Genomic DNA, 14,734 nt, shown 5'->3' with positions numbered 1-14,734 from the left:
ATGCACCTTTAATTATATGTAGACTGTTATCCTAAACTTTTTATTCAGTGTAATTATGAATAACATCACATAAATCAGACTTCTAAAAATCAACTCATTAAACAAAATTAAATTAATGTAACTGGCTGAAAAGAATAAAATAGTCTAGACTCAAACCTTTTAATGTCACACAATTGATAAGCACAGACAGAGATCCATAACATTGAGCAGCAATCGAGAGATAAGGACACGAGTCTTAAAAATGTACAATTTCCCACCAAGTTAAGTCAACGTGTGTCATCGTATTAATTTCATTGGGCAGACATCATTTAGTGTAGATCAGTGCCATCATTGTAGATCTTTTAAACTGATATACGTTGGATATTGTTGTGTAAAAATAAGTGTCTCACAATGTGTTAAGAAATGGGTGTGTCTGAAAATTAAGATGTAAGTTTTATTTGACCTAGTTGGACTTCATATTTCAATCTACAGAGCTCGAACATAAGAATTTGTCACCTATAGCAAGATTTTTAGAAACATTGCCATGGTGACATGACCCACTGACGTCAATTTTGAGCTTGCCTGGGGTTTTTTCAAAGTGACTTGCAGTAAATCAACACGACTGAAAGGTTATTTTGCTGTGTGTAGACATATTTCAAAAACACAAAACTAGCAGATAATATACACCAGGTATATACAGTTTGCCATCATTGAGGAGCAATACCGACTATAGAAATGTTTAACCTGTGGCAGAAAAGTGCCATCTGTGGACGCACTTGACCCAAGACAATTTATATCTCAATGACTGCAATTGTTAAGTTCGAGCCCTGAATATACATACATGTATGTGTATTAATATATTTTTAAATAATAAAATAACAAAATAAATTTATATTCATTTTATTTTACCAGCAAGTACATGTACACTATGTATCCTGGTGTCCTAAATGTGACAAGCAAAAAATTAAAACATGATAAAAATCAATACATCATACATAGAGTAATAATTTGCCTTGCTCATGTCACATTAGTTTATTCTCAAAAAAACAGTGATTATCTCCTGTGAATATCAAGTTCTAAGAAAGCAAGTGCCAAGTTATAGAGGTGATTCTGCCATATTTTAACAAATGCAATGTTTTCAATATTTCATTGGTTTTCTATTTTTGTTCATATTGTGTTCTACACACCATAAATTACCATTAAATTCTACTTTTGGTAATAAAAAAAAAAAAAATTACTGACCATGTATTTTCATATACTTGTCACAAATATTTTTTTCTTCTGCGATAACCAAGCTGCTCTAGACCTGGTACATTCAACAGGCTTTAGAAGATTGAAAATCTGTGTAACACATACCTTTTCAGTTGTGCAAAAACAAATTCAAGTAACCTATTTGCCTTTTGCATAACCCATTATTGTCTATGGAATGATGTTGTTAATTTAATGCAAGAACAATTTTTTAATAGATTTTTGTGAACAATGCACAATAAAAAACAATCATTCTCATAATTTTCAGAGACCTATATGAAGTATTGAATATGACACTGAAAAGATTGTAACTGGTTTTTTTAAATGGCATTCCCATAGGAATCAGAAGATAGATGTCAGTAACGGGTTGGGGTGGCAGTTATTAAATGTGAGATGTGTGTGTATATTTATACTTGGCCAAAAACATTTAGCAATTTGGTAAATGCGCTTAAATAAAAGAAAACTCACGACTTTCAAAATAAAATCGGACACTGGATTTAATTAAGGCATCATTTGTCAGTATAAGTAACAGATTTTCAATACAAAATGAAATGTGTGACGGTCACTTCGTTAAATGGTGTTTGGGAGTGCATGCTAAAAAATATTTTAAATTGTCTGAGCACATTGTGCACTGACTGTGGTACAACGTCGCTTCGTGCACTAACATGACCGATGTGGTGGTGGTAACATCATGGTGTTGGCAGGAATTCATGACATCGGACAAACAACCTCATGGGAATCTGAATGCTCAGCATTAGTGATGAAATCAGCATCCATGCATTTTGTTTCAACAGGACAATGCACGCCTGTATTCAGCCAGACTAACGACTGGACTTCTTCAGAGGAACAATATTGAGGCACTAAACTGGCTTGCAAGATTGCCTCACTTGTTCCCTATTGTGCAGGTATGGGATTTGTTTGGTTGTAGGGTGCAAGGGAACGTCCACAACCTTAAACGTGCTTTAACTCGTGAATGGATCTCGATCACTATTCACTATTCCAGAGATCCACTGTCTCATGAGAAGCATGAGCTAATGTTGTACCAGTCAACATGCAATGCCCAATGTGCTCAGACACGTTAATGACAATTTTCAGATGTAAAGACGTGACCGTCACACATTTCATTTTTTTTTTAAATCTCATCTGAATTAAATCCTCAGTTATACCTGTGTCGATCAAACTTTTATTATGGTACAATATTTACATATATAATGAGCACAACATCACTTTTAAATTAATATTTATCGTTCAGCCGACTAATCGTGTTACCAAAAACCTTTATTCTTACAGAAAGCTCACATTTCATATATCACAAGAAAAAAACACCTCAACCTGTTTATTAAAGTTTTCCTTCAGAGTCATTGACATTTGTTCTGCTGTTAAAATAAATCGGATTTATTTTTTCAAAGCAAACCTATCCTCATTTCAGCATGTCTTGTTAAACAGTGTTATGTTAATACTAAATTAATGTTTTATCGGGTCCCTTTCTGCTTATACATATGGCAATGTATACTGTGTATGAAGTACAACTGCCTCAACTGAAACACTTTTTCTTCCCCATTTATATACTGAATGGCTGATGCTGCCACTTAGTAGTAACAGTACAACTTTCAGTAATAATGTATTCCATAAATTTCCTATGAACAGCCAAAGGGAACCAGATATATTTTAGCAATTTCTAATTCGATGATATGATATAAAAGTATTATAAATAGTTTGATTTGTTTAACGACACCACTAGAGCACATTGATTTATTAATCATCTGCTATTGGATGTCAAACATAAGGTTATTTTATAAAAGTATTACTACAAGTTGCACGATGGCACACTTTAATAAAATAATTATGAGAGTACTCCGAATATGCCAATGTGTGGTTTTCCTGTTATTTCAAACTTGATTGAGACATCGTCACATTTGTAGTATCTATATCAAGCCTCGTCCTTTGTTTCTTCTTGTACCATATTGTTTTTCTTAGCAGTCAGTGCAATTTCCTTGACACCAGGCAGTAATTCTTTCATCTGTGCCTCGACATCTGAAATTTCCTCTGTCATAGGTTTCTCTGCAGTGGAATCATTGACTAGTTTTGCATGCTTCACAACCAGCTCTGAAATTATTTTATTTTAGATATATTAGTTAAGATTATGACTTGCAAGTTATGGTTGGGGGTGGGGTGAGGGGACTTCAAAAAGGACTAAAGCACTATATAAGTAAACAGAAAGGAGGAAAAATAATAACTAAACCAAGTAAAGAATGAATGTTTAATGTCATCCAACTTGAACAAACTCAGTTTCAAGATATCCTGTTATGGCATGAAATAAAATAATTTTAAAGACCACATGAATACAGATTTTTGAAATGTATAGAAAATATTATATTTGGCCATCAAAAATGTATTTAAATATTTTTAATAGAAATGCAAACTAGAACTGAAAAACCTGGTTGTTTTGTTTTTTAATGTATACTTGACCTCTCAATTTAACAATTCCCCCAGGAGACATATTTGCACTATATTGAAAGGTCTTGTATGGAAACAAACATATGTAGGATAAAACAATCCCAAATTAGATGAACAATTACCTTGTAAATTGACAAGCTTTTCATGGACATCTTTCTCTAAGTATTCCGACAGAAACTGGATAACTTGCGGCACAAGACGACCTGGGACGTGAATCATGTTATTTGTAAACGTCTGGAAGAGTATTACTGACGCCAAGTGAAGTGTCATTGCTGGGTCAGTCTCTTGTCTCAGTTGCTCAGCCAGTGTTTGTCGATGGGCAAATACAATTTGTCTGAAACACAATTAAGTCTGTCATGAACAAAAGAAAACTTTATTTCATGTTACTCAATAGCATATTGAAAAAAACAAAAACTAATTTAGTCTGATCTTAAAAAAACAAAAAAACAAATGTGCCACAAAAATTTGGTATGGAAGGCTTTTATTATTTTTAACTACATTCACCTTTAAGTGTCAAATATAATGTTATGTATCAATCGTTTCACCTACAAAAAAAAGAAAAAAATCCACAAAATTAACACAAACCTAACGCAAATCTTCTTGGTGCATTTTCATTAACTATCACTGCTGCCATTGGAAAAGTAATATCTAAATCTTGTCTTTTCACTATTTTAGAACTCATTGAATTTTGTTGGTTTTGTGTGATCAGATATATAATATAGCCAGATCACTGGACCATCACTCCAAGAGGATATGGAATTTTAGATTTATATCATATGGTAGAGTTTTGTATTTTTTAAATTTTATATTGGTGTCTGAATGACAGGTACTATGCACAGCTAGCAGAACAAGCATTCTGAGAGAGATTGTTAAAGCAATACAAGTCTCCTACCAGACTTAACAAATTTTCAATTCTCCTAAATTCAAGTGCCATAATCATCAAAAATGGGCAAATGACTATGAAAGTCAAATTTAATCTGTAATATCTTGAAGCATTGAAAATAACATCTCTGAAAAACTACAAGTGGGACAAATGAGCAAACAGACAGATAAAACCTCTAGCTCCCAAGGGTTCTGCTGGTAGGGGACTAATAATTGTCTACACGGTAAAGAAGAGTAAATCAAATAACATAGTGTTCAGTAATTTTAAACACTAATATAACCCGTTAACGCATTAAATTGTGCAGAAGAATTTACCTTTCTCTTTTCTTGTCCAACTTCTTGAACAAAATACCAAGATTCTCAGGGCCACAAAGATATTCCAGACTAGAAAAGAACTCTTCCAAGGTCTGAATATAAAAAACACAATATAAGAGAAATTTAAGTAAATAATTATGGAAATTGAAAAACAATTTACAACTCTGAATTGCTCATTTGAAATGTAAAGCTTTTAGAAAGTTTCCTATTAAACACTATAATACAACTGTACTGATATTCTTATCATTTTAAATTTAAGGAGAAATTGGGGGGGGGGGGGGGGGGGGGGGGGGGGGAAGCACTCAGTTTTACGAATGTCACTTTCTGCACCCTTGTTTTAGCTTCTACACAATAAATATAGCATATCTCATATCTCACCATAATCTAACTTGAAATCCATATTACATAAATAGTAAAAAAAAAATATTACAAGATTTTCTTCAAACACATCCAGGTGCATTATTTATGTTCAAATAAAAAATAAAATTCAATAGCACTTTTGCATTGGAATTTTTCCAGCATTCTTGCATCCAGTTTATTGTTATTTTTAAGGAGATGTAAAGTGATGTCATTGGAATACTGATCTCAATGAAATTCAAAATTAGCTGTATTATTACAATGCTTCACATTAAAATAAAAACTTGTCTACTAACCTTGACCCCTGTCAAAATTCTATAACAAACAGATGATACAGTTTACAGGTAGGTACTTTTTTATTTTTCATAATTCTGGACAAAATATCAAGTTTAAGTTTAAAAAGATGAAAAAAATGAAAAGTACCTTTCGTCAAATATATTGTATAAAAAAAAAAAAAAAATTGGATATGTTATATTTATTGTGTATGGAGCCAAAATAAGAGTGTGAAGAGCAACTACCGTTAACATTAAGTACCATATATGATCCTAAGAAGCACAACAATGCATTATTTGAAACCATATTGTTTATAAATAAATCCTACTAATTATAAATTTAACTGTACTGAAGTAACATTAAAATTACAAGAAGGTTTAACTTACCTTGCTATTCAGAGATGAATGTAGCTGTGTCAAAGGACCTTGAAGTAACATTAAAATTACAAGAAGGTTTAACTTACCTTGCTATTCAGAGATGAATGTAGCTTTGTCAAAGGACCTTGAATCTCGGTGGGGAGTTTACTTATAATTTTCAATCTGGCCTGAAATACAACATGTTAGTGGTGTACCAATACTCAATCCATACATGTGATGTCACACTATTGTTCTAGGTATAGATTATTTTTCAAGTATCAACACCTGTGAAACAATGCAATTTGAACTGTTTATGCATTCAGAAAAGGGATTCAAACCCACTACTGACATTATGTGTTCATTGTAAACAAGTACAACACTTCAGCCCTTGAGTCCACTGACGAAACACCGTTGTTTCGTAAACCCGATTCAGGCCCCTCCTTCAGTTTGAGGTATAGAGTTCCGAATGTTCGGAAAACCATATATGGGCCTCGTATACAGACTGTTAGACAAAGGACTTCCAGAGAGAGGCCAAATATTCCAATCCTCTGTGTTCGTTTTCATGTATAAGTTTTTATATCTGCCTACCTACCGTTGTGTAGGAACAATGTTTATATATGTATTAATATGTACATGTTCGGGCAGATTCCATCTATATTTCTTTATATTGTAACTACACATATTATTGTAGCTATACTTAGTGAGATTACAAATACTGCACCTACGGGTGAGTTTTTTATAATAATTTACCTACATTTTACAGGTTTTTAACCTCTACTAAGTACGGGAAATGATATTAGTAAAATCTGTTACGATCAGTGGATGCGCCGTATCGGATACCTTTGGGGATCATGTTGCCCAGTAGTTTGAGATTGGGTTGTTTTCTTAAGAGATGATAATCCGATTAGCGAACAAACACTAATTAACACAGTTTCGGGTAGCTGATAGCCGGTTTCGACACCAGCTGTGCAGCGGAGTCCGCGCTAGGGGCATAAAAAGGTTTGGCGGAAATTTTAAAAGGGAGCCAGACACCCACTGTTCCCGCAATAGGGTACGGGCTACGTCTTGGTATTTCTTTGATGCCGGTCCTCAAGAGATATATTCTTGAGAGACCAAACCTCACCGCTGGACCTGGTAACTATGAGTTCTGATCTGTTAGGTCGTTGATGTATGATTTATGTGATATTATTGTTTGTTTATTAGAACTCATATGTGATGTCGGTAACTCTAACCTGTGGATTAAACTGACTGATAGATAAGCCTGATAAAGTAAGAATCAGAAGTTAATCCAATAAAGATATTGTTTAGTTGTTGTAAGTGGGAGGCTAATATAAGAATAACCCTTATATCCATTGTTAGATTTGTTTACTGTTAATTTAACAGGGTAATTAAGTCACACGTCGGCTATGGAATGCCGATAATTTGGCGTTCAATATAGGAATATTACCAGTGTAATCTGCAGGTAGCCTAGAGAGGGCTGGGGAGTCAGGGTAACGGGTAATTAACCCTGTCGGATTAAGACAGACTGTACTGTGACATAATAGATTGCTGTCATACGATATATAGGTATATATCAATATGAAGGATTTGTATGGTACAATAATAATTGTTTCCCAAAATCACTGGTGTTGGAGTTATTTTTTAAGAGGACCATAAACAGTATAGGTATAGCAGCCAACATTACGGCTGGGAGGTAAAAGTACAAAGCTTGATGGTTAATTGATGTCACGTGATCGACTATAGTCCATGACCCCTATAGGTACGAGCCACCTAAGGTATTATACATACCGTGGGACTAGATCACCGTGACATCCACACATCTGCATCATCAAATAAATATGTAATTTAAGCCTTATAAATCTAATACTAATTGACAATAATATATTCTGGCAAAACACAGTAATGACATGAAATTAGAAATTATACTGCTGAGGAAATCCTGACCGAATCGTTCCGGTTAGGTCCTAAAGGATGCTATCGTTTTGGGTTATTTGTTTTGTAAATATTCAAAACGTACCAAGTCTACATCAAGAGCATGGAGTTCTGAGACACGGGCAGCCGTGGCGAAACTGAGTAAAAACACCGTCTTCCGCGTCAAGTCTTGCAGGGAAGAGGATTCGATCGGCTTATAAGGTGCGGTCGATAACGCTCGTAACACCAGATTCAGGTCCCATCTTGATGGCCGAAACCGGTGTACTTGATGTTCAAGGCGAAACCCTTTGATCATCTTATGGATCTCAGGAATACCCGATAACTTCGTTCCAGTAGTGACATCACGAACAGTAGCGATGACCGAAACGTACCCAGCGATGGTAGACCCCTTCAATCGTAAAGTGGTCCGCAGATACAGCAAAAAATCAGCAAGACGAGGTATTTGAATCGTCTGAGGGTTGAGTTTTTTGCCGGACACACCATCGGTGAAGACGAAGCCATCTGACGTTGTAAGCCGCAGTAGTAGATGATCTGTGCGCTTTCAAAATGGCCGCCATAGACTGTGAAGAAAAACCTTTCTTCCTCAAACTCTTGGAGATACAGTCCACGCGTGCAGTTGGAACAACTGCGGATGTGGATGGTATAGTCTTGACGTGGGATGCAGCAACAGATGATCCCAGTCTGGCAGCGATAAAGGATGTGGATCGGCAAGACGTATTAGATCTGGATACCACATCCTGGATGGCCACATCGGAGCAATGAGTAACAGGCGACAATGGTACAGCTGAAACCTCTGAAGCACCCTTGGAAGGAGGATTGGTGGAGGAAAAGTGTATGCGTCCATCTGTTCCCAGCTGATGGCCAATGTGTCGAGATCCAGAGCTTCGGGATTCGGCACCGGAGACACGTAAACCCTCAGCTGATGGTTGAATCGTGTGGCGAAAGGATCGATGTTTGGTGTGCAAAGTCTGTCGTACACCCATCGAAACGCTTCGGGATGGAGCATCCATTCCGTCGGATGTGGAGACAACGGCCGAGACAGTGTGTCGACTAGTACATTGGAAACCCCTGGAATATGGCGAGCCCGAAGTTGCAACGGAATCTCGTCAACCAGCTTGTAGAGACGATAAGTCAACTGCAGCAGACTGCTGGAGTGGGTTCCGCCCCGACAGTTGATAGAAGCCACTGCGGTGGTACTGTCTGTGGCTACCATGAGAGAGGCGCCTGACGGCATCTCTCGCCAAAGAAGGATGACGTAACTGCCAACATCTCCAACAGGCAGATCTGTAGATCGGCTTCATCTGGAAACCACAGCCACCAACAGAGACTGGACTGCAAGGCGACTGGTAACCGGATCAGCAAATCTGCGTTATTGTACTGAATGCATGGATTCAGAAACAAACTGGATACCGCAACCTCTAAGCGTCAAATGTTGCGCCGACGTCAAAATTACTCTTGCAATGATACTTCATGAAACAGTAATAGAGTGATTCAGGAATCAAGACATCGGAAACAGCGACCCCGTGATACAGGCAAGAGCCAAGACAGCGTAGCAACTCACTACCTGGAGTTACCTGGATATACCTGGAAGTGAAGCAACGCAAAACAGCAACCGGCTAAAATCCACGGTCGTCACACCACCCGGTGCGAAACAGCAGCAGAGACCATCTAGACAGCATCGGTCACGAACTCTGGCGGTAACAACAGTGAACGTCAGTGAGTTGATAAGCCGCAATGATCCCCGTACCACGCGATGGCAACTGGATAACTTCCGGACCAAGCGGAAGTAGCGACTGTCTTGCATCGCCACCGGATATAGAGAACGATCTGCCGAATGTCACTGAACCTTCCTCGAACATCGGTGCACGGGATCTCAACACAAGTAGACTGTCTTCGTCACCAACCCGGAACGCTTGTAACGTCGAACCCCTTCACGGCAAAGAGCCGTATGTAGACCACAGGTCTGCCAAGATTACCGGCTTATGCTGAAAGTCGAGAATGGATCGCTTCAGGCAAGTCGGTTGACGATAGTGTGCAATCGTAGTGCACATCGACGTCACAGAAGATATAAGGTATACCAACATCAAAGTCGACGGCTGGAACAAGGCATATCCTCTGGCATCCTGCACATGAGGAGTTATGGTCGCCATGTATATGTACGCTGAACTGAAGCCATCGACAGGACGTGCCAATCTGTAAGTTCTAGGAAGACGTCTGGTCCCGCCGGAAACAGCGTCATCCAAAGCCGGCGCCACACCGTTGAAGGATAGATTGAAGACGGAAGATAATCAGTCACAGCCATGTGGGTCACTGCGTCCGGATCTTTTATAACGGAAGGTGCCGACGCATCATCTGGAAAATCAGTCAGTAACCTGGCACAGGCACTTCGATCCAATGTACTGGCTGCAATCGGAAACACGGACCGTGGACGGTCCCGTCAGGAGCCGGTGTAAACCCTGAACGCCAAATCAGCTGCCGACTGGTGTGGACTCTTCTTTCATCTGGTCCCGCCGGAAACAGCGTCATCCAAAGCCGGCGCCACACCGTTGAAGGATAGGTTGAAGACGGGAGACAATCAGTCACAGCCATGTGGGTCACTGCGTCCGGATCTTCTATAACGGAAGGTGCCGACGCATCATCTGGAAAATCAGTCAGTAACCTGGCACAGGCACTTCGATCCAATGTACTGGCTGCAATCGGAAACACGGACCGTGGACGGTCCCGTCAGGAGCCGGTGTAACCCTGGACGCTGCACCACTTCGATCGATCACGGGACGACGGTACCGAACGGTGAGCCGATGATGCAGCAATCTTCCAGTTCGTTACAGGGCTCCGTCTGCTTGCTGGAACAACGATCCGCACGGGCCGGTTACTGGTAGCCGTGTAAACCGACGGGGGCCTGTGGCAGCCAACGATCGAATGCCGACATCTGCCGGTGGAACCTCCGTGGCGATCATCGAAACCGGACCCTTCTTGGCTGAAACAGGTGGATGGGCCAGCGGCGGTAGCATATCAGATATGACAGCCAGACAATCCCTCAGTGACAAGTGGTCCGCCGCATCCAGATCTTCCAGCACCGCAAGAACCGATACATCATCAGAAAGTCACGTAGCACCCGTGAACAAGCCAGTCGCTCTGGTCATGGCCCGATGGAGATACCGGAGAACCAGACCGTGGGCGGTCCCGTGTGGATACCAAGGAACGGATGACCACATCGTCGTAGACGGCCGCCAAGTAATCCCTCATAGTCATATGGTCCGTAGAGTCGGGCTCTTCAATGACAGATGCCGCAGGCGCTTCATCACCAAGTCTCGTAGAACTCGAGCACAGGTCAATCGATGTACCATAATGGAAGCTGCCGGTTAACCGGACCGTGGATGGTCCCGTCTAGCCCTCGGAGGCCTTGGAAGCCACATCAACTGAAGGTTGGCGCTGACGATCTGTGGAACCCGTAGGGAGCCATACAGGTCATGTGGAACGGCTACGGTCCCGGCTCCGATGCGCCGAAGAGGACTTCCCCGCCGAAGATCGGTGAGCCTTGGAATCCGTGAAGCGTCTATCTGAATGAGCCGGCTTCTTAGAGGGCTGCGTAGAGACCGCAGGCCTGTCATCCGAAGTCTTAGGTATCGGTGGAGCTGAAGAAGACGCACCTCCTGAAGAGGGGACTGGAACCGGACCTGACCCCGAACCCACCGGTTTGGGTAAGGTCGCCATTGACGCCATTGTTTCTTCCAGCATGGTCGGTAGAATTGAACGTAACACTTCCGCCACGGAGTCAGCAATCAAAGGCGAAGATTCCACCTTCTTGGTCCTCTAAGATTCCACCTTCTTGGTCCTCGCTGACACCACCTTCAGGTAAGCCGCGAACTCGACATCAGACAAGCCCGCACAAAAGTCGCATCTAGAAGTGAGGCCACATGAACACGACAACCTGGACATAAGTCGTGTGGGTCGCCGCCGGCACTAACTTCTTGCAGCGTAACACGCTCGAACTAGTCGCCTGAACATTATCAGATATGATAATAGTAATTTTTCAATCTGTGAAAAGAAAGAAAAACCAACCATGACACAAATATAAAGCCGGTAAATAAAGACGCCATTTTGCAAATGGCGTCCGACACGACAACTGGCGATATAACAACATTTCATGTAATTAACACTTGGCAAGTCAAGCGAAATACGCGAAAGACATACGAAAGCTAACGAAAGCTAACGAAAATTAAGGTGAAAAACATTTCACCCAAACACAAAGCCAGTCAACACAGACGCCATTTTGCAAATGGCGTCCGACACGACAACCGGCAATATAAACAACATTTCATGTAATTAAACGCTTGGAAAGTCAAGCGAAATACGCGAAAAGAACATACGAAAGCTAATGAAAACGAAGGTGAAAAACATTTCACCCAAACACGAATACAAAACCAAAGGTCTTATAAAAAAGTTGACTCCAAACAGAGCCAAGCAAAAGGACGTCCAGACCCTTTAGCGAAGAGAAAAAGAAGGAAGTTACAGTCATGTGACCGGAACTAGAGAGCAGTATGCAGTAGAAGAATTTAGGCCATCCCATTGGCTGTTGGGATGTTCGGACCAGACCACTTGCGTGGGGGGGAGGTGCACTTGTTTGAGGACAGGTAATGTCTATAGAAAAAATAAAATAGAAGTTAATTTAACAATCATGTAATTTTTCTTAATGAATAATGGATTTAAGTTGGATAACACACTCAGAAGGGTAGATTCATGAAAAATAATCAACTTACTCATACAGGGCTTGTGAATTATATTTCGTGAATCTATACCACTTCATACATTCTCCATTACTTAACTAGTCATTACAAATAATACATGGATTATTAATAATAAAAAGAAACAATTTACAACATTAAATAATCGACTAGTTTTCAAAGCAGCTTAGTGAAAATTGCATCAACAAACATTTGGTATAAAGAAAGGAAATGTTTTATTTAATGACGCACTCAGCACATTTTATTTACGGTTATATGGCATTGAACATATGGTTAAGTCCACACAGATACTGAGACAGGAAACCCGCTGTCACCACTTTATGGGCTACTCTTTTCGATTAGCAGCAAGGGATCTTTTATATGCACCATCTCATAAAACAGGATAGCACATACCACAGCCTTTGATACATCAGTCGTGGTTCACTGGCTGGAGCGATAAATAGCCCAATGGGTCCACCAATAAGGATCGATCCCAGACTGACTGCGCATCAAGTGAACGCTTTACCACTGGGATACGTCCCGCCCACGTTTAGTATACTTTAGTCAATATTTGCTCTTTTTTTTGCCATTTTGTTGCTAGAGTAATCACATAATGTGGACAACCTATGAATTGATTAAAAATAATGTTATATTTGGAGTATTTGGTACATATTTAAAAGCAGTATATTGGTGTGTTCCTTCTAATGTTTATCTATCAAATTAAAATAACAAAAAGATTTGCAAACAAATTATATTTTTATATTAATCAGTTCATACATACCTCTGGTGTAATTTGTAATTCATCTGATACAGACAGCATGTTATCTGTAGCAATGAAATTGACAACCATGTTTGAAATATCTGTGCACAATGTTTTCAGTATGTGTCGAACAAACTGAGAATGAGCATCTTCTGTAAAATAAAGATTCAGACAGTGTGAAAATAAGACAGAATGGTAACTAATAATATACATATTAACTCTTTCTCTCCCATTCTCGACTGCAGTCTACTGTAAATGTAAAAACTCATTCTTGACTGTAGTCGAGACGCAACCGGTCTTCGTAAACACAGCTGTCAACATTCACACAAGTTATCTATCTTGATTCTGTGAACACTAGAACATAGTAGAATGACAATCAAACATGTTGAGTGTATTTTGTTGACTGGTATCCGTATTTAAAAGAAAACAAAAAAGGTCTAAATTTGTGTAAACATTATTGATGATGTGACACGCACATGGGTTCTATTTCTTGCTATTTGTATAATTATTTTTTTAAAACATGTTGGACATTATTATTTAATGAAAACTGAACATTTGTAAAGGCTGTATTCGCCGAAAATAACTGATAATACAGACTTTCAAGTAGATGATGGATGGATTACTCGTCGTCGATTGAAAGTGAAAATAAACTCATAAACAATGATGTCATGGATCGTGGGGTTTTTTTTAATATTAATAATTTCTTAAGTAAATTTTATTTTCGCAATTAGACTCACTAATATGTCCTCTAAACTATGACACACATCAAAATAGTGTTAAATTAGTTGAATTTTTTACAATTTGAGGTTGAAAATTACATATTTCACATTGAAAACTTGGGTCAGTGATGACTTTTCTGGTTGTAAAGCTGGGTGGATAAGAGTTAATAAAACTGAATCAGATATTGTAAATCAGAAGATGGGGTGAAAATAAGTAATAAACATTAAAATAAGTAGCAGACTTATCTGACTTAATATGCATCTGGAATACATGCTTATTGTGGTTATGAAAGATAATTAAAATATGGCTAGTTCCCCAAAACTGATAAAGACTATAAATAAATCTTAATATTAAGTACAAAATTTTAATGTTTGTTACCTGGAAATAATTTTAACCCCTTTTCAAAGAGTTTAACATTTGACCAGAGTCCATTTAGTTTTTCTTGAAGATCTCCATGAGTTTTCTTTCGGTCTGAGCCAGAAGCAGCTCCAGCAGACTGGAGAAAAATGGACTTAGCAATTTCCTGGTATTGCTTTGAAAGTGGTCTGAAAAAGAGGTCATACATCAGATTTTTATTTTGGAAAAATCCAGAATAGTAATGAATCACCCTCCTCAACATAATCTGTGTTAGAGAAGAAGAACAGTTTATTCAAGACTAGGGGTGCAGTGTTTTGCACCCATCAAATTGAACTGATGGCCATGCAAGGATAATGTCATGCTCACACCCCTAA

At 39.0% G+C, this 14,734-nt stretch overlaps 1 protein-coding gene across 1 annotated transcript in view; it reads right to left on the bottom strand.

The window, feature by feature from the left end:
- Positions 1-867: 867 nt before the first annotated feature.
- Positions 868-14,734, bottom strand: part of LOC121371066 (E3 UFM1-protein ligase 1-like) — a 34,701-nt gene continuing 20,834 nt past the window's right edge. The window contains exons 12-17 of the mRNA XM_041496696.1: positions 14,382-14,548; positions 13,305-13,435; positions 5,975-6,055; positions 4,882-4,973; positions 3,807-4,018; positions 868-3,333 (exon numbers count right to left, since the gene is read on the bottom strand). Of these exons, the coding sequence (XP_041352630.1) occupies positions 3,158-3,333; positions 3,807-4,018; positions 4,882-4,973; positions 5,975-6,055; positions 13,305-13,435; positions 14,382-14,548 (859 nt within the window). The 3' untranslated portion in view covers positions 868-3,157. The remainder of the gene's footprint in view (positions 3,334-3,806; positions 4,019-4,881; positions 4,974-5,974; positions 6,056-13,304; positions 13,436-14,381; positions 14,549-14,734) is intronic.

Source organism: Gigantopelta aegis, chromosome 4, assembly GCF_016097555.1.
Source record: "Gigantopelta aegis isolate Gae_Host chromosome 4, Gae_host_genome, whole genome shotgun sequence".
NCBI lineage: Eukaryota > Metazoa > Mollusca > Gastropoda > Neomphalida > Peltospiridae > Gigantopelta > Gigantopelta aegis.
The sequence above is the reverse complement of the archived record's forward strand: the minus strand, read 5'-3'. Positions and strand labels throughout refer to the sequence as shown.